The following is a 24,836-nucleotide window of genomic DNA, read 5'->3' as shown; positions in this document are numbered from 1 at the left end:
CCCCAATGGAGGAGCTAGAGAAAGTACCCAAGGAGCTAAAGGGATCTGCAACCCTATAGGTGGAACAACAATATGAACTAACCAGTACCCCCAGAGCTCATGTCTCTAGCTGCATATGTAGCAGAAGTTGGCCTTGTCGGCCATCATTGGAAAGAGAGGCCCCTTGGTATTGCAAACTTTATATGCCTCAGTACAGGGGAACACCAGGGCCAAGAAATGAGAGTGGGTGGGTAGGGGAGTCAGGGGGAAGGGTATGGGGGACTTTTGGGATAGCATTGGAAATGTAAATGAAGAAAATACCTAAAAAAAAAAAAATTAAAAAAAAAAAAAAGAGGAGCAAATGCTCTTAACCACTAAGGCACCTCTCCAGCCGCAGTCTTACTGGTTTAACCAATGTCCAGCTCTGGTTTCCTCTGCACCGCATACCAGTAAGAAAGAAATACATCATAAACATAGCTGGGATGTTATAAAGAACCATGATTTTATACAGTAGCTTTTAAAATAGAAGGATAAGGAGAAACAGGAAGGGGAAAGATAAATAGAAGCAACTTCCGGAAGAGGGGGTGACCTTAGCTGTGACTCACAGCATTGAGAATACAGAAGAGGGGGTGACCTTAGCTGTGACTCGCAGCATGAGAATATAGAACCTGAAGAGGCCACCTCCTGTGGGCAGGCAGGAGCCCCAGTGCACCAACAGGGACACCAACCCACCCACAAAACTTTTGACCCAAAATTTATCCCATCTACAACAAATGCAGGATGGGGGGAGGGGGAGCAGAGACTGAGGGAATGGCCAACCAATAACCAGCTTGAGACCCATCCCATGGGCAAGCACCAATTCCCTGACACTATTAATGATACTCTGTTATGCTCACAGTCAGGAGTCTAGCATGGCTGTCCTCTGAGAGGCTCCACCCAGCAGCTGTCTCAGAAAGATGCAGACACCACAGCCAAACAGTAGATGGAGCTTAGGGACTTTTATAGAAGAATAGGGGGAAGGATTTCAGGCTGCAAAGGGGATAAGAACTCCTCAGGAAGACCGACAGTGTCAACTGACCTGGGCCCTGTGACAGCCCGGGGGTACAGGACTCCCTAGTATGGTGAGACATTTTTCTGAAAGTATTTCTTGACCCCAAACTTGCAGTTAACCTAATAAAATGCCTTGAGATTACTTAACCTGCTGTCCTGCTGTTTAACCTCCAAAAGCAGTGTTACAAACCTTGCAATGTCTTAGATTTCCCAAACAACATTTACAACCTATCCTTTACTCTTGAGTTACATACTCTTCCACACTCCCAGAATAATGTGTGTATGTAACTATGCTATGGTAATTGGCTACTGAAAGCAGCCACCTTGGAAGTTGAAAACAACCTTAAATGACAAATACCCTATAACTGTTGCAGGCAACATGCAGGTATAGCGGATACCGTGTGTGTGGTTCTAAGTGCTGCTCTAGGTCTACTGGGATCAGTGAAGTCTTCCCTGGTGAAACTCCCTTAAAAGTTTCTGTGACAAATCAATCCCTCCCCCATCTCTTTCCCACCCACCTCGTGTTTTCTGTGCTGTTCAATAAACAGAGAACAAAGTCCTTCTTCAGAGTCGGATGGAAGACGCCAGCAGAGAATACAAATTTGAGCTTGCTCTTTGTCAAACTGGACCAACAGAAAGTTTCTTTACTTTCATTTCTTAATCTCTTATCAATATGCCTTAGAGCTACAAATAAATACATGTTCACACATGTGTACATATATGGGTATATGATTATATAAAGAATAAAATTATGCTGTAAAGATGTTGTATCATTTACTCTTTCTCAACCCTCAGCCTCACTCCCAACAAGTGTTATGCCACTGAGCAGCACCCCAGCTCCTAATTACTCTAGTTTTAGGATTGGATTGTGCATCAAAATCATTATTTTCTACAGTCTTTACTATAAAAACATCAGAATTATATTGAATTGTCTGACAAATCCACCTATAGATGTAGACAATCTATACATATCTATATAGATAGTAGAAATACACACACACACACATTAAACCTTTAGATATACCTTTACATTCTACCTTAAGTTTTAGGAAAAATTTTTCTAAAATTCCTATAAATGATAGAACATAATTTTGTTAATTTAACTTTCATTTCAAGGAATACTTATTCCATAATCCATAAGCATTTAAGAATTTAAGCAACAAAATGCAGTACAGTATGTAGAGTAGCCAGCATAACGGGATGTAATTAGTCATTAAGAAACTCAGTCTAATATTAGAGACTCTCAGAAAAATTACAGTATAGTAGGAACAAATTCATTAGGGCTGAATTGGGGAGATAGAAGTGGCTAAATTTTTCAGAAAAGGGTGTGGGGTGACAGAAGAAAGCTGACTCCAGAGGCTATCACTGAAGGAGGAGGCAAGATCCCAGTTAGCAACAACTTACAAGCCATGATTCAAATGTTGGAGAAAAATCAAGTCTTTTGCACTCTGCTAGGAAAGTCCAAGGGAGCACATTTAGGTAGGCCTAAGTGCAACACGCATTTCATTCACTCGGGCAATACTTTAACTTTCTCACTAACATAAAGCAATTTCAAGAATAATACAAATCCATATATTATTGGGGGAACTTTGCTGTGAGGAATGTTTTCACACATACTAACATTTTTTAAAAAAAGAACTGGGGTCCCATGGTCAAAATGTCACCCAGAGTGACTGGATATAAACTAAAACTTGAAAAGAAGGCCCTGATCTCTTCTACATAAAACCTTGACGGCTTTGTCAAATTACTAGAAAATCATGCTGCAGTCTTAACGGAGTTCCACAGAGGGAGCCAGAAGCAAAGAATAAAGCGATGATAAAGCACACTCCCAATCACAGTCTGCTGGAAGTTATGGGCTTCCACTGCATGATATGAGCTCAGAGTGTCTTCTGACGGTCCATCTCAGTGATCGACCAACTCACAATAGCACAGGCGGTATGCTTGTGGTAGCACTCCACTTCCAGGAAGACACAAACTACAAATCCACTAACTACATTTACAACTAGTAGTGTTTGTTCAGTTTTGTCTCACTTACTTAAAAAGAGAGCCCTTTGGGAGACGTCATCTCTTCATTGTTTGGAGAACAAGGCCACGTAACTTAGCTTCAGTCTCAAAAATAATACATCCAAGCCGCAGTATACGCACAGGGCCCAGGAGACGGGAAAGGAGGACTTCACGGCTTAATATGGAGCCAGTACCCACTGATCACAACGGAGAGCTGGGTAAGATGCCTATCACACAGATACTTTGAATTTTATCAGATGCTTAGTTTGTCGTTTTGTGATAAATGACAATTCTTGTGTAAAAAAAGACTGTATGATCATCAGTTCAGTGATAATATTGATGATGGCAATGGTGATGGCTGCAATTCTCCCTGCAAGAAGGGATGCACTTCATTTCTTATTCTAGATAGCATGCTACTTGAAGAAAAATCAAAGTTATTTCTCATACACAGTTAATTACATGGGGCTGCAGAAATGGTTCAGCAATTTAGAGCACCGGCTGCTTCCCAATAGATCTGGGTTCAGTTCCCAGCACCCACTTCACAACCAGTTCACCAGCTTCCAGGGGGTCTGATACGCTCTTCTGGCCTCTACAAGCACCAGGCACATATGTAGTATATAGACATATATGCAGGCAAAACAGCAACACACATGAAATGAGTACCTATTTTGTTAAAATAAAAGAATAATTTTATGCTACTGGTACTATCACATGTTCCTTCTACTTGAGATAAAATAGAAGACTTTGTATGCATTTTCTGTATTCTGCAGAGAGTACTAGTGAACACCCTAAGGAGCTTTGCAAAGACTAATTCCAACAACACAGTAAAGTTACTTGTAAAGATTAAGACTACATAGAAAAACAGTTTGAAAAGTAATGATTCTGGGGCCTGCTGGGATGTAGTGCAGTGTTTAGAGTGCTTGCTTGTATCCCTGAGGCTAGGATTGGTTCCCTCCACTGGAAACAAACACAATGTATAAATAAATGTTTCCTACATGAAAGAGACTGGAACCTTAGCTTGAATTTCCCAATGGAAGTAACATGCATCGAATCAAAGAAGTAAGATGGAAGAAGTTGGACATGTTCTAGGGAAAGGAGACCCAAGGCAAGCAAGGACCCCAGTGATGAGGATTCTGATTAAAACGCTCAAGGAAATGAAAAATACAAAATAGGCTTAATATTATACCATATAATACACAAAATTCAGAATGTAACTCAATTAAACTATAAGTCTGACATTTCCTAAGCACAGAAGCTTTCTGTATTAGTCTGACATAAACCTTTGAATTTTTGCCTAACCTTGGACGAATTTTAAATACCTTCAAATTGAAAAAAGTCGCATATACACAATACCTAATCAGTTTTCGGCAACCCATTCGATTGTATGTCTAAGGTGATTTCTAAAATCACAAATTGGTCCTGTAATATTAATTTAGGCAGCAAGATACTGTGTTTGTTGTTCTCAGTCACTAAACCGAACACTAACCTTCTTTTAAAATGACTGTGCATAGAGAGTTGACTGCGGATAAGAACACTTGCCGCTCTTGCAGAGAGAGGATTGGGGTTTTGTTTCCAGTCCCCATGTGGCAGCTCACAACCATCTGTAACCGCAGGGCCATCGAACCCAATATCTAGCCTCCGCCAGAACCATGCACACGTGTGGTGAACATGCTAGCAAAACATTTATAAATACAAAGTAAAATCATCTTTAAAAATAAATAAATACAATAAAATTACTGTATGCTTTAGGAGCATTTTGGTGGAGCCAAAAAGAAAAAGGGGGTGGGGGAGCTTAAGTGGGAAGCAGAAGAGCAGTCTCTGTCCAGCACTGTGAGGAACGGTGGTTTACCTGTAACAGGTCCCTTTACTCCTGTGTCTCTCACCCGATGCATGCGTGACAAAATAGGTACTGGGCTTTGCCTTAGCATCTGTCTTTCAAAGTCAAACAAATAAACCTAAGCCCCTTGAAGAGAGATTGATTTTTCTCCCCCTGCTTTGTGGAGTATAGCAAAGTGGGAGGAAAATCGACTATCCAGTTTAGGCTATCTCTATAAAGTGGTATGAATAAGTTTTTGTTAATAACTTTAGCAATTATTAACTTTTCTTACATGAATTTTCCTGATCACATCTCAACACTATTCATATTCCAAGCAATGAGAAATGTATATGTTTATAAATGAATATGTGTATGAAAGTGGTTCTATCTTTTACCATTGCAGGTATGTTCAAATATAAGAAATCTAACTATTCTTAAGTCTCTATTTACAAATGAAGTTAGTATCTTTCACTTTTTTGATCCCTTTATTGAGATATGATAAGTATACAAAACTATACAGAATCTTTGAGCAGTGCCTAGTATGAAGATATGACTTGGATATAAAATGCAGGTCCTCGGCCCCGGGCATTTGTTAAAGGCTTTGTCCATAATGCAATGTTCACAAGGGACATTTCTGGATGAGGAAGGGATCATGGGAGCTCTGTCTTAATCTCTGGACAGATCTGTTAATGGATTAAGAATTTAACCGTGTTATTGAGAGGTGACACAAAGTAGGAAGATGGGAGACCTCCCTGGTGGTGGTGTGTTCTTAAAAGGAATTACCTCATAGCTGCCTCTTTCCTTCCCTCTCTCTCACCTCTCTCCCTTTAAATCTCTCTCTGTTTGTGCTTGTCGGTCTCCCAGAACAGCACCCTGCCACCACACTGTCTTGCCACAGTCTCACAGTGATGAAGCCAGCCACCCCAGACTGAATGAAGTCTCTGAGTCCAAAATAAACCCTTTAAATGGGCTCCCAGGCCACGTTTTCACGGACGTGTTAATGTTCAAACACAGTAACTACCACAAGGGGAAAAAAAAACACTTATTGAATCAAAGGGGCATTTTTCTTATTTTAAGCTATTCCATTTATAAAACTATGATTGTAATGGGGTAAAGACAAATCTATAGAAAACTAATAACCGGTTTCATTACGGGTTTATTCACAGAGCCAAGCAGGAGCCCCACAGTTCTGGACTAATCACATCACAACTGTAATTGTTCCACTTGACTGACTTGAAATCATTCCCTAGAGCAGAGTATTCCGTGTATAGAAACAAGCAAAATCCTGCTCAGAAAAACAAATGTCATTGCTGACCAAATTTTTCCCTGTATGGCAAGCGGGTTTTCCAGGGTGTGGCTGGGGAGAATGCCCAAGAAGCATGATGACTGTTTATGGAATATGATTCAGAGTCTAGAGACTAAGATGGTTTTTAATAAAAACATAATCATGTCACATAAAGCAATACCACCCATCAGTATATTAGAAGCTCTTGTATGCACTGAATCAGGTAAGATGTATGAAATGATAGTATCCACAGTTTTTTTTATAATATCATGATGTGTCAAGGTTATTTTGAATGTAAGAAATCAATAATAGTGTTTTATGAGAATGCATGCCTTATTAATTAGATAATTACATTTTAGGGATTTTTTTTTGTTTTGGTGTATATGTATAGGTGTATGTGTGTGTCTGTAAGTACTTTACATGTGTCTGAGTGCAAGTGCACGTGTACTGCAGCACTTGTGGAGGTCAGAGGTCAAGCTCAGGTACTGTCCATCTTGTATTGAGCAAGGTCTCTTTTGTGGTACACCACGGCCTGTCCCGCAGGCCTCGGGGAACTCTGCTATCTCTCTATCTTCCATCTCACTGCCAAAGCTCTGGGCTCCAGGCACGCACTGACCTTGTGTTCCACGTGTTCCGGATTCACAGTCAGGTGCTCATGCTTGCTTGGCAAGCTCTGTACTCACTAAGCTGTCTTCTCAGTCAAAATGTTGTTTTATATCTATATTTCAAATTTTTTAAAACCTTGGTCTTGAGCACAAAGAGATTTGGGTTATTCTTTTTAGTAGATAAAATATTTGTTCATATTTATAGGGCATAGTAAGATATAACAACTCAATCCATGCATACAATGTGTACCAATCAAACCAAGGTGAATAGCATTTCTACTTTCTCTGTGAGAATTGTAGATATTTAAATGTCAAAGACACAAATGACATTATTTGTAAACATTTCATGAAGAGCTGTTGATGAGTTTTTAAGATTCTATTCAAACTCAATTCAGATTTTTCATTAGTGTAGAGGTGAAAAAAAACCCTACATGACAAAAAAAAAACAGTAAAAGTCAGTCACCCAACTGCAATACTCACCAGTACAGAACAGACAGACTACTCAGATAGACACGCCAGACTAAGGCTGGGCACGGGGGTGCATACCTTTCATCCCAGAACTTGGTAGAGGCAGGCGGATCTCTGTCAGTTTGGGGCCAGTCTGGTCTACAAAGCTAGTGCTAGTCCCTAGTCACCCAAGGCTATTACACAAAGAAACCCTGCCTCAAAAGCAAAACAAAACAAAAAATGCCATACTAATGAGCAATAAAAAAGGAATGAAATGGCACATGCACCAGTAATGATCCATGTCAAACCAAACGGAAGAGCCAGCACAGTAGCACATGGCTATCATGCCAGAACTCCAGAGGCAGAAGCAGAGCTCTGTGGGTTCAAGACCAGTATGGTATGCAAAGGAAATTCCAAGCCAGCCAGGGCTACATAGTAAAAGTCTATGCCAAAATAGGGGGGCAGGGGAGAAAAGAGGAGAAGGAAGAAGGAGGAGGAAGAAATAAGAGACCTTATTTTAAAAACTAAATCACACATATGATTTCACTTACTCAAAATTCTAGCATAAGCACATTAAAACAACAACAACAACAAAACCCTCTTAACTATTAAACCCGAATAATCTGGGGGGAAAGTATTCTGACATCTGAAACTTACTTTGAAATGAATCCAAAAATAAATAAGTAAACAAATTAATGAATGGATTGGAGACAAAACCTGAAAGTGATAAATAAGTACAGTAAAATATAAATGATAAAATCCAGATAGTGAGTGTGTGGGTGAATGTGTAGTATGTTTAATTTTTCCATAGTTATATTTTTGTGTGTCAGGTAAGATTGTTAGAAATATTTTTCCATAATAAATTACAAAGAAAATAAATCATTAGTCAAACTCTATACAAGGAGGTGAACTGTGTCTTGTACAGCTAATACACTTTTAAATAAACATTAAAACAAACTAAAATAGCAAATGATTAAACTGTTACATAGCAAGCAGTACATAGTGTGCATGTACTTGCATGTGCAAATAAAAGTCTAAATTAAGTAAATCAAGACAGATCTGAGTTTGATATGAAAATAAAATGGCTCCAGGATGTGTGGGTCTCTTCTGTAACCCATCANCCCATGGCTCCAGGGTGTGTGGGTCTCTTCTGTAACCCATCACCCCATGGCTCCAGGGTGTGTGGGTCTCTTCTGTAAGACATCATCTCAGCACTTGCAACCAGACCATTACTTTGAGCTCTAACTCTGCCTAGGCACATAGTTATACTTTGCCAGCTTGAACTACAAAGTAACAACTTTTCTCTACATAATTAAATAAAATATGTACACTAATAAAATTAGTGTATCTAGTACACTAAGAAACTTTTGAAGGAACTTTGGAAAATCAGTGTACTTATAAAGGTGATAGAAACCTAATTAATAGGCAAAGTACATAGTGAAACCTACAGCTATAATTGGAACTAAAGTCCTCCAATTCTTCCTTTTACAGTATTGATGTTGGCTGTTTATGTAATATTCAATATTACTAGCATTTTCCTTACTGAAAAATAAGGAAAAGGTGAACCAGTTTAAAAAAATAGAAGCATATAAAAATTTTTAAGTTTCCCTCTTTAGATAATCCTAAAATACAAGTTTCAAACTTCCCAAGCCTATCATTTGTAACTACAACCCTGACAGTCCTTGTCAGATGGCAATCGTTTAATTACTACCTTCCACGAGAAAAATGTCAAAGATGTTCCAGCATTCTGTAAGTATTTCATAAAAGTAAAAAAAATAGAACTCTAAAAGAAGTACATTAAAAAATTCAAAAGCATTCACATTTCAAGCTTCATGTTTGAAGTATTCTATTTTATATTAAACAATAGGTAGGTATTTGCTTTTGTATAAAGCTATATAAGACGGGGAACCATGTTTCTTCACCTTTAGCAAGTGCTAGAAAAAGCACCCGAATAAAACTACAAAATTAATCATGAATCTCATGTTTATACCAGAGGGGCAAAAAAAAAAAAAAAAAAAAAAAAGAAATGATGTGTTTCCAAACATACATCTTAATCTGGAAAATCAAATACAATGGTACATGTTTCAGTGGGTCTCACAGACAATTACCCCTGGGGTTTATTTGATATAGCACAAACTATATAGTGCAAATTATCCTAATCCCACTGTGATTACAGCCATAGTGTTACATATATTAATTATATATAAATAAGATGCATTTAATTTTTATATATATCTATATATATATATGATATGTATAGAAATAATATATACAATTTTTACTTCAAGTGGCTTGAACAACATCTGCTTCGTAGAGTGAAGTGTGTACAAGAAAAGGCTAAGCCGGGCGTGGTGGTGCTCGCCTTTAATCCCAGCACTCGGGAGGCAGAGGCAGGCGGATTTCTGAGTTCGAGGCCAGCCTGGTCTACAGAGTAAGTTCCAGGACAGCCAGGGCGATACAGAGAAACCCTGTCTCAAAAAATCAAATCAAAACAAAACAAAAAAGAAGAAGAAGAAGAAGAAGAAAAGGCTAATTAACTTACAGTTCCTTGTGCTTGTCTTCAGCCAAGATCTGGTCATTTGGTTTCAGAGAATACCTGCAACACATTAAGAACACACTGGTCAGATAAACATGCAAACATACTTGCCTTAATTAGACATTTGATTATAGGTACCCCAATCAAATTGAAGTGTACAGCCTGCTGAGTTCTTTCAAATGAGCACCACAACACTGTTACACGTCTCTGACTTAATCGACAAAGCACCACCAACTTTGCCAGGTAGGGAAGAAACCAGACAATGTCATTAAAGTGAGTATTCTGGAGTAAATATTTATTCATAATTGCTTATAAAAATATATCGAGAAAAGCCGTTTGACACAGTTATGCTGAAAGTAACAGTGTCGACTGTTCCCCAGCACTTTGTAAAACACTCAGGTAAACACGATGCCTCTGAGACAAAGACCAACAATGAGTGTAATCTCACTACTTAATAGGCCCTTTTCACATGTGATACTTTCCTCATTGCTGTGGCAAAAATACCTGTCCAGAACAACTTAAGGAAGGGTTTACTTCGGCCCATGATGTGAGGAAGTTCATCGTGTTGAGGATAGCATGGCACTGGAGTGTGAGGCTGCTAGTAACGTTGCATCCACAGACAAGACACAGGGTGACACATGCTTATGCTCAGACAACTCCCTCCTTTTTATGTGGTATAGGTCCTCAAACCATAGGATGCTTCCAACCACATTCAGGGTGGGACATCTCACTCAATTCTCTCATGACCCAGATGAATATAAGTGATCCCACCTAACTTGCACGAAGCCCTAGGTTTGATGCCCAGCACTGGAGGTTAAGGGAGGTGGAAAGCAAGAGCCTTAAGTAGCTTTTCAAAGTATATCTCCCAGAATTCCATGTCTCTGATATCTGTAATCAGCTAGCCTGGTAGTTTCTCAGTTTTGCTTTCAGCACTATCAAATAATCTGCTGACGTGCAACTTTTGATGACAGTGTTCCAATAACTGGCACTGCTGAAAATCCTGTCTCAATCCAACAAGCAATGGGGACACGCTGGTCAGGTAGCACAATTAATTGTACTGGGAAAGAAGTAAAGTCTTGTGAACACTTGTAATCTTAGCAATAAGGAGGCAGAAGCAGGTCTACGTGTGCAAAGTTAGCAAGATGCTGTCTTTTGTCATTTTGAGGAGAAAAGGTAGGCTTGAACACTTTCCCAGATACTCAGCCCCTAGTACCGCATATACACACAGCAAACCAGAACACTACCTCACTGAAGCAATGAATATTATTTGTCCACAAGAGTAAGCCAATTGGGGCTGGAGAGATGGCTCAGTGGGTAAGAGCACCCGACTGCTCTTCCGAAGGTCCAGAGTTCAAATCCCAGCAACCACATGGTGGCTCACAACCATCCGTAAGGAGATCTGGCGCCCTCTTCTGGAGTGTCTGAAGACAGCTACAGTGTACTTACATATAATAAATAAATAAATCTTTAAAAAAAAAAGAGTAAGCCAATTGAACAGAAGCTTTAGAAATAGTTTCCTCATCTCACATAAAAGCTGTATTTCTGATCACCATATTTCTTTTATTTAATTATTCGCAACCTAATGCATTTGTGTGTGCTTCACTGTGTGTGGAACAGAATCTAATGATAGAGAAGCTTCAGAATTAAATTTACATATAGATTTCTACTGCAGAAACATAGGGTGATCAATATTCATGAAATATGTTAATATACAGAATGAACTACACAAGGATAAAAGTACAAAGGATTTAAAAGCAAAAGGAACACAAAGCTTTTAGAAGGAAAAGAAGCTGGCACTTGTGGATTTTTGTAGATTGTTATATAGATTCACCATAATTAGGATTCACAAAAAAAGTGGTTCATTAGTTTTATTCAGTTATAAAAATCATAAATATTAATGTGAGCATCCGTTTATCAATTCATGTTTATGGACTATAAACATCTAAAAGTTTGAAGTAACTGTGTGGGACATTCACAAAGTACAAGATACATTATACAAAAGGTATTTAGTCAATGCCTCTTTCCTTCTGTGCTAAGAGAGAAACTTTCTTGTCTTTTAGGCCTCACAATTCAGCAAGCAAAAATGGAAGATGGAGTTATATGATGTATAACATTGGCAGTGGCATGAAAGGAAATACTGTTTCCTCTTTATGACTGGGAAAAAAGCAGTTTTTATCTATTCCTCTACTGTCATGGCCCCTTCTCATCTCGCCTCTTGACTCTTTCCTCATAAACAACATTCTCTTCTAAGTTGTCAAAGTAAGAACTTGAAAGGAACCAAAGGGGACCGGAAGAAAGGACCCACACTGGACAAGCAGCAGGCAGAAAGTCGCCTGATTTTGATCAAACTGCTAAGTTTTGAGTCACACCAGTCCTCACCACTGAGTGGGAAACACCAAGGAAATGTGCTCTTGGCAGGGGTTATCCAAAGCTTTGCAGTGGTCTCTCTGCTGTGTTCCGTTCTCTGGCCTGGCGCCTACCAGGTGATGCTTCTAGCAGACCTGAAAACTTTCTCCTTCCTCATCTTGCCTGGATTTATCTTTCTTCTACAACCTGACAATTCATGCTGCTTCCTAGGAGACTGTCTGATAATGTATTCTCTCTGTAATTTACATAAAACAAAAGACACAGAGAGAGAGAGAGAGAGAGAGAGAGAGAGAGAGATTGACCGACTAGAACGGAGGAAGGGCAAAAGTATTAACCATTATAACAATTTGCAGACAGCTGCTCAGCCAACATTCAGGAGGCTTATAAAGAAACAGAGCAAGAGTGAATCACACAACTAAGATGAAAACATCAGCCAAAAGTTACAGGATTTGTGAAGTAGTGTTTTAGCTTCTCATCAGCAAAGCAGGTATGAAATAAAATTAGAGAATCTGAAAGAACAGGGTTCAACTAGATTTTAAGTCTGAATATATAAAGCCTGTAGTGTTCTATTCTTCAGGATCTTTCAGAATGTGTTACTGCTCGGCTCTTGGCCACATCTACAAACTGGCCTGTTACACTTCCAATTGCTTTTCTATCAATGGTTTGTTCTGGCTTCTCTTCCCACCACTCCACTGTGATTTACCTAGCTGGGGTCACCAGTGGTATTCTACTGTCAAATATAATGAACTCTGCTAAGGCTTATTTCACTATGTTTCTAGTGCGTCTGGTATAAATAACAAGCTCTTGTCATAAACTCATATATCCCTTGGGATTGCATGCCTATCTCCTGCTAATAAGCTCAGTATTTCTCCTTACTTAGCTTCCTTCCATAACTACTTTTGGTGAGCCTTTTTAGAAGACATTTATATTAGCTGGGCGTGGTGGCGCACGCCTTTAATCCCAGCACTCGGGAGGCAGAGGCAGGCGGATTTCTGAGTTCGAGGCCAGCCTGGTCTACAAAGTGAGTGCCAGGACAGCCAGGGCTACACAGAGAAACCCTGTCTCGAAAAACCAAAAAAAAAAAAAAAAAAAAATAGAAGACATTTATTTAAATGTTTGAAGGTAGACCTGAGAAACAAAACTATGACAAAGCACTTCACAGGGCAATTTATAAATAGAATACCAATAGCGGCATGGGTGTCTCTGCAGCAAAAGCATCCCAAGTATCCCCACGACAACAGTAAAGTCACAGCAGTGAGCAATAAACCACAGTCATAAGTAAGGAGGCCAAAAGCACCTATCGGTAAGGTTAATAATTGTATACACTAGGCTTATTGTAACTTGAGTAAATTGAAGTACTAGTACTATGAAAGACAATCTGAAACTCTGATGGCATCTATCAAAATCTCCATGGGATAGGAGGGTAGACTCAAGATGGCTCAGCAGGTACAGTCACTTGTCACCAAGCCTGAATAGGAGCCCACATGGCAAACCGAAAGAATCAACACCTGATACAGCTTTCTCCTTCTCCATCCATTCCCCACCCCCACCCCTTCCTTTCACACACACACACACACACACACACACACACACACACAAAATTCATGAGCTAGGCATGGTGGCACATACCTGTAATCTCAGCACTCTGAAAGCTAAGGCAGGAGGATCACTAATTAAGGCCAGCCTGAAGAATTTAATGAGACCTAGTCTCAACCACATCATCTTTATGTGTTACTACTTCATGTACAACAACCCAAAGAACTGAGATCTGGAAAAATGCTATGTTGTACAAACAAGCCATCTCTCTCCCCCTTCCCTGAGGATGGCCAGTGGTTTTACACACCTGCACATGCTTAGATGTAAGGTGAATGCTGTAACATGACACTTCTGGAGCAAATAACAAACTACAAATCTCTAAAGTTCCTTTGTAACTTAATCCCAGTGCTGGAAACGATATGAAGATGAATGCACTGAACGCTGCATTTAAGAAAAATAATGCTAACAATTTACACTAGTGGGCAACAGTTCTGTAGCCACACTGAGCCAGCGCCTGCCTGGTCCTGCTCCGCCTTCTCTCCATCTCTGGATAATGGACCAAATCCATATTCCTACATCCCCTACAAGAGAATGAGCTCCATCAGCAAGACACGTCTCAGATCCACCCGTGCATTGTGTACACCACAGAGAGGCACTTCCTGAGGGAGTGGGTGGACAGCATGGGCATGAAAACACCGCCTGCCACTCGTAAAGCTAAACCAGAAGGAAATGCCAAGGAAGGAAAGCAGCTCATTAGGAGGCGGAGAAAAACAGAGAGATGAGCTGTCCAGTGGGGAGGGAAAGAACCAACTGAAGGGCACTTTCTCTTTTTTCCCTGTATTAACCCTTTTATTAAAAATGGATTCTTTTCTCATACTAGAGTCCATTTCAAACTTCCACTAAGTGTACTAAATCTTCCAATGAAAATTTACCAAGTGCTCTGACTTTTCCTGAAAGTCATGAACACATAAACATACAAATATCGTCTACAATTTTCAGATCCACCTGGAGCAAGAGTGTCCACGTTTTTAAAAACAAACAGCAGAGACTAGTTTTGAGGTTGACAATGACTAGACAAAGTGAAACATCTAGTTTTTCTGACAGAACCAGAAGGAATCTAAGAGTCTATACGGAGAGGGCAGCACATGGCTCTGTGATCAGGTCACTTGCCAACAAGCCAGATGACCTGAGTTCAATCCCCAAGACTTACAGGTAGAAAGAGAACCTACTCCACAAGTTGTCCTCTGATCGCCATGTGCACTCTATGACATGCACACAAGCAAGCACAGAGGCACACACACAATAAGTAAATAACCAATAAATAAAATGCCTTTGCTTCTTTTTTTGAGGCAGGGTGTTGTTATGTAGCCCTGACTGTCCTGGAACTTGCTCTGTAGGCCAGACTGGCCTTGAACTCAGAGATGCCTCTGCCTCCAGAGCCTTTTGTGTGTGTTGGCTCAGCAGTAGAGCACTTACCTGGCATGTGAAGGCTCTAGGTTCAACACTCACTCCTGCAAAACTAAGGCTATCATCTCTAACACTCCAATGTCTAATAATTTTACCATTTAATGATTTGTAACCCTGGAGACATCTCTGTATTAGCAAGTATCTTTTAGTAGTTCTTCAGAATGCAGCTCTTGTTGTTCAATTTTTTTTTTTAAAAGATTTATGTATGTGAGTACACTGTAGCTGTCTTCAGACACACAAGAAGAGGGCATTAAATCCGATTACCGATGGTTGTGAAACACCATGTGGTTGCTTGGAATTGAACTCAGGACCTCTGCAAGAGCAGTCAGTGCTCTTAACCTCTGAGCCACCTCTCCGGCCTTGTTCAATTCTTATTTTGTGAAGGATGTTTGTACCACACTATGAATTAAGGCACAGATAGATGTAGGACATGAGTAAGTAATTTGTAAGGAGAGATGTATTGGGTGTTATTTGAGAAGGGAGGGGTGTTTGTTTGGCTGGCTTGTTCTAGTTTGTCCCAATGTAGACAAGCTGGCCTTAAATTATGACTTTTAGTATTCCTGACCTACTGAAATTATAAGCATACTCCATCAAATCTTCTTGTATTTTTCACATTTTCACTTTTGTGATCTTTAAATCTCAGCACTTGTACTTGAGGGGTAGCTCTACTCTCCAAATTTTGTAAGTACCTCATCCATTTGAAAGGGTAGCTAGAGTTTGGCTTGCCATTATAGCTGAGATTTTACTTTTCAAGTAGTAACAAGCTTTTTCCTCCCTACCACATTAAGCTGCTTCGTAACTTTCATAACCTATCACAGACTTTTTTCTGCATTTGAGAGGGGACCTTGCATACTGTAGCTCATGGTCCTTCTGCCGTGATAACAGTTTGTTACTCTGCTTTAAGGATTCACTCAGCTTCATGGAGGGGCTGTAATTACAGGTGTATGCCTATGACATTATCACAGCTTTTTTCACAAGATAACAATAAGTATCTCCATTATAGTCGTAAGTAACACAGTAAGGAATTATATTTGCTTCTCTGAAACCTAATGTGTACAAGTAATGGGTTTCCAGAAAAATTGAGCCAACAGGGCATATATGCATGTTCACATACAGATATATGAGAGAGGATTTACTGCAAGAATAGATTTCTGTGACTATGGAGGTAAAGAAGTTCCACTAATATATAAGAAATCAGAAGAAAACTGTCCCCCAGTTCTAAGAGACCAGTAGTCTTTCTTGGTTATCTGCAAGCTTGGGCTGATCTGGGGTGATGGGCCACAATGACAGACAGATCTTCCCTATCCAGTCCACTCACAGATTCACACACTATCTCGGGAAACACTGTATACATCACATCAAATGAAGATTTTTCTGGAGAGATTTCAAGTTTGTTCTGCCTACCCGGATTCAAAAGTCTACAAAAGGCTGGAAAAATACTGCTGCTGCTCACACAGCTTGTGAGACCCCAGACCAACCTCCCCGTGAGAATCATACTTTGGAGATTCTTTCTCTCCAGATTAAAAACTTTGAGATTTTAATCTTTTAGGACTGTCCTCTGGGGAATTTTTAGACTTCAGGAATTTTAGACTGAGAACTTTGATCACTGGATACACCCTTAGGAGGCAAAGGCAGACAGATAGGTCTCTATGAGTTTGAGGCCAACCTCAGAGAGGCCGTGTTGAAAAAAAAAAAAAAAACCAACTTTTATCTTTTAGGATTTCAGAGTTGTCCTTTGTGAGTACCGTCAGTACCAGTAGAATAAATCCCACAGAAAGTGTGCATCCATGAGGGAAAGCACACAATTTTGTAACAGCACCTAAGCTGCCATCTGGGGTGTGGTGTGGTTGATAGCAGGAGCGATCACCTCAGTTTGATCCAAAGCCCTGAACAAACCAAGCACAGTGATATGTGTGTAACCCGGCACCTAGGAGGCTGCGCAGATGGCAAGAGTTTGAGGTGAGCCTGGGCTATAGAGCAATTTCCAGTTCTGCCTGGGGCAGAGATAAGACTGGCCTTGGAAAAGAAAATAATTAACTAACCCAAGGAGAGTGACATAGTTACAATAAAAAATCTAAACCCTACAGAAGTTAGAGTCTCAAAAGCTCAAGGCCAACCAACTTTTAGACCAGCTAAGGATGTATACCAAGACTTAGCAGAAGAGACAGACAGACAGACAGACAGCCTCTTTTTGTCGTTTTTTTTTTTTTTTTTTTTTTTTTTTGTGTTTGTTTTTGTTTTGTTTTTTCGAGACAGGGTTTCTCTGTATAGCTCTGGCTGTCCTGGAACTCACTTTGTAGACCAGGCTGGCCTCGAACTCAGAAATCCGCCTGCCTCTGCCTCCCGAGTGCTGGGATTAAAGGCGTGCGCCACCACGCCCAGCCTGGAGATAGAACTTGTTTGTGTTTGTTTTTGTTTTGTTTTTTCGAGACAGGGTTTCTCTGTATAGCTCTGGCTGTCCTGGAACTCACTTTGTAGACCAGGCTGGCCTCGAACTCAGAAATCCGCCTGCCTCTGCCTCCCGAGTGCTGGGATTAAAGGCGTGCGCCACCACGCCCAGCCTGGAGATAGAACTTAATGGATAAGCATTTGTCTAGTATGTGAGACCTTAGATTAGCCGTCTTAAAACTAAAATTCTCACTTGACATTCAAAATTTTTTCACCCTCAAACCTACTATATACCCATTTATAATATTTTTATTTATACAAATGATTCATTTATAAATTAATTATATTGATTTTGTAGTGAACTTTACAATCAACTTTAAATAAACACTAAACAGCGTATTTCATGCATGCTTTCTCTACCTACCAACTTCCCAGTCAAAACGATTTACATCTATGAGAAAATACACAATTCTTCAACTAGTCTAACTAAAACAAGGTATTTTTACTTGTAATTATGTGGCTTTTTCCCAATGGCCATTCCGTTAGGTCCCTCCTTCCTCTGTTGTGACTTTTATCTACTATGTATACCTTACATAATCCTTCCCTCCCACCCATTAATACATGCCCTCCTTCACCCTCCATGAGACCAAGGCTCATCTGATGGTATGCACACATTGCACGGCTCTCCACATGAGCACGCTGTCTCTGCAGTATGGCACAGAAATCTTTCCAGGAGCCTGCTTTTGTTTTTGTTTTTTTTTTTTGGTTGTTTGTTTGTTTTTTTAAAGATTTATTTATTTATTATATGTAAGTACACTGTAGCTGTCCTCAGATACTCCAGAACAGGGAATCAGATTTTGTTGTGGTTGTGAGCCACCATGTGGTTGCTGGGATTTGAACTCGGGAGCAGTCGGCACTCTTAACCACTGAGCCATCTCGCCAGCCCCGCTTTTGTTTTTTTAAGTCGGAAAAAAAGCCTATTAATCTTCAGCTCTGATATTTTGACAAATCAGAATTATCAAAGCTGATTAACTTAATTCTGTTCTTACTTTCAGTTAGGAATCCTTATTTTGTTCTTATTTCAGAGAAAAACTACCTTTGTAATAATAAACAATGAGGACATTTCAAAAACTTTAATGCAAGCAGATAACTATTCCACTTATTTTTTTAATTATATTTTTTAACTACAACAATGTTTGTTGTATTCTGAAAACATGTCAATTCTAGACAAACTAGCAACTTTCCAGTTCAAGAGCTGAGGTGTTGGGGGCTGGGAAGATAGTACAGTGGTTAGACACTTGCTCTGCGAACCTAAATTCAGATCCCCAGCACCCACATAAAAGACAAGCACAGAAGTGCACATCAATAGGAACAGCATAGGGAGGTGCGGAGAGGTGGACTCTAGGGACTTGTTAGCTGACCCAGCTACCTAAAATGGAAGTGCCGGATTCAGTGAGAGCAGAGTAAGTAGAGAGCAAAGAGGAAGACGCCCACTGTGAACCTCGGCCGTCCACATATACATACACACTAAATAGTTTTTGACACCTGAAAATTTGAAAACCTAATCAAGAAGAAAATTATTAAGCTTGTCTTTTTAAAAGTCAATCAATACAATTTAATACAATAATTAAAATGAACAAGTTTTGAAGCAAATACACATATTTCTCTAACCTACTAATTAGTATTCTACTAATACTTGGATGAAAAGGAACAGAGCAATCTGCTGGCTTGTTTTTGTCAGCTTGATACAAACTACCATCGTGTGGGAAGAGGAAGCATCTACTGAGAAACTGCCTCCATCAGGGATAAGCCAGATAGAGACAGAGACAAAGACAGACAGGGACAGAAACAAACACAGAGACAAATGGAGAGACAGACAGAGATCAGAAGACAGCATGTAAGAGTGAGCTTTCTCCTTTGATCATGTAAAGGGCAGGGACTGAACTCACAAAGTCAAGCTTGGTGACTTCGTGTATTTACCTGAGGAGCCATCTCCCTGACCCTAGTTTTGCTTTTTAGCTATAAAAACTTTTTTTTATTAAATATTTTCTTTATTTACTTTTCAAATGTTATCCCCTTTTCTGGTTTCCCCTCCGAAAACCCCCTCCCCCTGCTCCCCAACCCACCCACTCTCACTTCCTGGCTCTGGCATTCCCCTACACTGGTGCATAGAATCTTCATGGACCAAGGGCCTCTCCTCCCATTGATGGGATGTGGGCCCTCCTCCCACAAGGCCATCCTCTGCTACATATGCAGCTGGAGCCATGAGTCCCTCCATGTGTTTTCTTTGGTTGGTGGTTTAGTCCCAAGGAGCTCTGGGGGTACTGGTTAGTTCACATTGTTGTTCCTCCTATGGGGCTGCAAACCCCTTCAGCTCTTTGGATCCTTTCTCTAGCTCCTTCATTGGGGACCCTGTACTCTGTCCAAAGGTTAGCTGACAGCATCCACTTCCATTTGTCAGGCACTGGCAGAGCCTCTCAGGAGAGAGCTCTATCAGGCTCCTGTCAGCAAGCACTTGTTGGCATCCACAATAGTGTCTGGGTTTGGTGGTTGTATAAGGGATGCATCTCCAGATGGGACAGTCTCTGGATGGTCATTCCTTCAGTCTCTGCTCCACACTTTGTCTCTGTAACTCCTTCCATGGGTATTTTGTCCCCCCTTCTAAGAAGGATTGAAGTATCCACACTTTGGTCTTCCTTCATGTGTTTTGTGAATTGTATCTTGGGTATTTTGAGCTTCTGGGCTAATATCCACTTATCAGTGAGTGCATATCATGTGTGTTCTTTTGTGATTGGATTACCTTACTCTGGATGATGGAAATCAGTTTGGCGGTTCCTCAGAAAATTGGACATAGTACTACCTGAGGACCCAGCAATACCATTCCTGGGCATATACTCAGAAGATGCTCCAACATGTAATAAAGATACATGCTCCACTATGTTTATATGTTCACAGCCATATTTATAATAGCCAGGAGCTGGAAAGAACCCAGATGTTCCTCAACAGAGGAATGGATACAGAAAATGTGGTACATTTACACAATGGAGTACTACTCAGCTATTAAAAATAATGAATTTACGTAAAAACTTCTCAAAGCTTCAAAATCAGCAGTTCTCAACCTATAGATCTCAACCCCTTCGGCGCTACATAACAATTATCCTGCATATCAGATATTTACATTATAATTCATAACAGTGGCAAACTTATAAACGAGGGTCCTCGTAACATGAGGAATTATATTAAAGGGTCACAGCATAGGAAGGGTGAGAACCACTGTTCTAAATACTAGATGTCAAATCATTACATGACTTGTTTCCATCCTGACGGTTGGCTTGATTTTGTGCGTGTGTGTATATGTGTGCACGTGCGCACTCACACACATGCATGTGTATCCTCATGTGTGCACACATTTATGTGTGCTGGTACTGAACCCAGAGACTTACAACATGCTAAGCAGGCACCCTACTATAAAGCTACATCCCTAGACCTCAATCTCTACACAGTGTAGAAGAAAGTTTCATATTTTTGATAAGACCCATCTTCTTTTTTTCTCTTATTGCTTGTGCTTTTACTAATATTGAATTTAATAATCGTAAAACCTAGACAACAATTTACACCTGGTTTTTCTAAGGTTTTTACAGTTTGAGTTCTTGAGTCAGGGCTTTGCTCCATTTTGAGTTAATTTGTTTATACAGTATAAAGTAAGAACTCCGAGCACTGTTTTTGTTTTGTGTTGCTTCTTCTTGTTTGTCTGTTTCCAGACATTTTCTCATGTAACTCAGGGGGCCTCAAACCTATTTTGTAGAAGGCTTGCCTCAAACTTGCAATGATCCTCCTGACCCTGTCTTCTGAGGGCCTGGATTACAGGCATGTAACCTCATACCTATTATATAATAAATTTTAACTGAAAAAATATTAGGAATAAACAAAATATATTTTCAAAAAGATACTGTGGTAATTAATTACTCAATAAATAACAGGCAACTAAAAAAATTTCAATTGTCTGAGTTTCCCTCCAACTGAGGGTGATATATGGTTTTATTGTCAGAGATTTTATTGTCAGATGTTTTGTTATTGATAAGGTTTTTTGCATTATGTACCCATTTATTGTGTATGAGTATGTGCATGTGCATATGTACGTGTCATACGTGTATGTGGAAGTCAGAGGATAATTTGCAAGAATTACTTTTCTCCTTCCTCCATGTAGATCTCAGAGATTAAGCTTCGGTTGTCAGCCTGGGTGGGGAGTGCCCTTACCCACTGAGCAATCCTACCAGCACAATCCCACAGTTTAATCACTTCACTTCAGAGATGTTCGATGTTGTATATATATGAAGCGTTTAATACTTACTTATCAAGGAAATCTTTGTCTACTACAGCAGAGATGTCAAGAAGAGGATTCCCCATTCCAAATAGCACATTTTCACTAAAAAAGAAAAAGAAAAAAGAGAGGGTTAGCTAGAAAATGCAAATATGAAAATAAGTATATCTTTACTTGAACATAAGCCTAACATGCTAGTTTGATTAAACCTTTGATTTGACAATTGCACATAAGGCAGTATTTTAGAGATAACACAAAGATGTTACTGGGTTGGCAGTGGTTAAGAGCACAGGTTGCTCATACCAAGGCCCTGGGTTTGGTTCCCAGCATACACACAGTGGATCACAACCACTGATAACTCCAGTTCCTGGGGATCCAACATCTTCAACTGGCCACAGGCACTGAATGCATATGGTGTACATATTATCCATACAGGCAAAACACCATACACATAGAAAAAGAGATTCTTAAGACAGATGAAATAAAATTGAAACATAATAAAAGAGGGTAATGATCGTGTATTCTTGGCATATCATTAAATTACCAATGCTTTTTATGTCAAGTTGATAGAAGCTGGAATCATTTGGGAAGGACTCGTATCTAAAATGGTCTAAGCGACTGATTGTGTGGGAGTGCCCAGCTCACCGTGGGCAGGGCCACCAGGGCTGGTAGCCCGGGGTGCTATAAGAAAGCACCCGAGCAAGCCATGAGGAGCAAGTCAGTAAGCTGCACCCCTCCATAGCATCTCAGTAGTTCCTACACCAAGTTCCTTCAATGAAGGACTGTGATCAGGACATGTAAGACGAAATAAACCCTTTCCTCCCCAAGTTATTTGTGGTTGTAGTATTTTATCACAGTGACAGAAACCAAGACAAACATTAATCCAAATAACATCTTAAGGAATGAAAATGCTATGCTAGTTACAAAAAAAGAATGGTAAATGCCAAGGTTGAGTGAATATGAAATGGACAAAAAAGGACAGCACAGTAATGCTTCTTTGTAGTGGACTGAGTTTAGTACCAACTGTGGGGACAGACAAACCTGGACGTGAGAACACTTTATGTTATCACTACCAGCTAAATGTAAAAAAAAAAAAAAAGCAAAGACAAAAGGTGGTAAAAATCCTACAGTCAAATTTGGAGTACTCTACTAACATTGATTTCCTGGATTTGCAAAACAGCATGGTTATGCAAAATGCATCACAGGCAACAACCGAGTGACTCATGTGCTGGGTCACTCTTTTCTTTTGCAATTTCTTAAAAGCCATAAAACATTTAAAAAGATAAAATCCCATTGCATAGGAGAAATAGCTTAGCAGTTAAGACTGTTCTGCCAGTGGACCAGGGTTCAACTCCCAGCTCCACATGGCAGCTCACAACCATGAGTAACTCATAAATGTGGTGCACAGATATACATGCAAGCAAAACATCAATACACATGAAATAAATAAAAAAATTTAGAGTTCTACTATGTACATCATAACATTTACAGGAAGAAGAATATAGCTGGAAACTATATTATGCAAAGTAACTGAGATTCAAAAAAAAATACTGCATGTTTTCCCCTCTCATAGAGACTGTAGAATTTCATTTTTATATGTGTATGTATGGTAGTGGCATAAGTCATAAAACTAAAAGAGGGACCATAAAAGAGGAAAGAGGTTGAAAGGGGAGTGTAAGGGGAAATGAAGAGAACAGGACTCTTGAGACATGAAAATGTCCTGGGTAGAGATGGTGGTCAACAGGAGGCAGGGAAGGGGTCAGGTAGACATGGTGGAGGAAAACTGTGGTGGTTTGCAATGTCCCACCTAGGCTCCAGTATTTGAAGCTGTGTTTCTAGTCAGAGGTACTGTTTGAGGAAGTTACGCAATCTTTAGGAGGCAGCAGCTTGAGGAGAAGTCCACCACTGGGGCGGGCAGTGCGGATTTATAGCCTTACCCTGCTTCAGTTCCCTAGAGGGAATTGCTGAATTGAGAATCCCCGATGTGATTTCTCAGCTTCCTGCTCTGGCAGCCTGCAGCCACGCCTCCCCAACAGTATGTATGCTCCCCCTGGAGTTGTAAGCCAGAATAAACTCTTTGTCCCATAAGTTTGTGGCCATGATGCTTTAGATGAGCAACAGAAAAATAACTAATGTAATCACCAACAAAAACAAAATATGTAGGGAGATGACATTTTCATAAAAAAACAAGTCTCAGCTCAAGGAGGAGAAGAGATGGTGTTAATCAGAAAGATAGGATGAGAAGGACCACTGACTCGAATTGTCATGGCCAAATCAATTACAGCACGCTTTTTTATTTGTGTACATGAGCTGCCTCCCCCTAAGGTGGGGTGCAAGAAGGCAGCATTGGATGTGAGGAAGACAAGGTTTTTATACAGCTCAGGGTTAGGGGGTTTTATATAGGGGTTTGGTGGGCAAAACAGGCAGAGTTACAGGAGCAGAACATAAGTTAGTTCTTCCTGAAACAAAGACTTGGTTGCAAGGTAAACATAACAAGGTAGTCATTGGTGGCCACATAACCCTATGAAACAAAGTTAGTTTCAAAAGCAAGATGTGCAAACAACTTTTTAAAATAAAGGCATGGGGGCTGGTGAGATGGCTCACAGTGGCTAAGAGCACTGACTGCTCTTCCAAAGGTCCCGAGTTCAAACCCACCACATGGTGGCTCACAACCATCTATAACAAGATCTGACGCCCTCTTCTGGAGTGTCTAAAGACAACTACAGTGTACTTACATATAATAAATAAATAAATCTTTTTTAAAAAATAAATAAAAATAAAATAAAATAAAGGCATGATTGCAATTCCTGGAACAGGCAGTACAGAACATTTTGTAGTTAAGGCTACAGGTGGGACATAACATAGAGATTTAATCATAAACAGAAATGAACCTAGTTTGTCTTTACTATAAGATCAATTTTAAGCCTAAAATTGAGGTAGACTGGTTCTTCAAAAGTTTATTCTGGAGCCAAATTGGAGAGAGCATATCGGGAACAAGGATTTAGGCTCCACCAAGTTCCATGTTCCAACATGGA

General features: G+C 39.9%; 1 protein-coding gene across 2 annotated transcripts in view; it reads right to left on the bottom strand.

Moving 5' to 3' along the window:
• Positions 1-24,836, bottom strand: part of Adk (adenosine kinase) — a 398,197-nt gene that overhangs the window by 335,508 nt on the left and 37,853 nt on the right. For both annotated transcript variants that reach the window (XM_021182427.2, XM_021182428.2), the window contains exons 2-3: positions 21,832-21,906; positions 9,729-9,782 (exon numbers count right to left, since the gene is read on the bottom strand). In XM_021182427.2, coding sequence (XP_021038086.1) covers positions 9,729-9,782; positions 21,832-21,906 — 129 coding nt within the window. The remainder of the gene's footprint in view (positions 1-9,728; positions 9,783-21,831; positions 21,907-24,836) is intronic.

This window comes from Mus caroli, chromosome 14, assembly GCF_900094665.2.
Source record: "Mus caroli chromosome 14, CAROLI_EIJ_v1.1, whole genome shotgun sequence".
Taxonomy (NCBI): Eukaryota; Metazoa; Chordata; class Mammalia; order Rodentia; family Muridae; genus Mus; species Mus caroli.
Note: the sequence above shows the minus strand (reverse complement) of the source record. Positions and strands in the feature narration are given on the sequence as shown.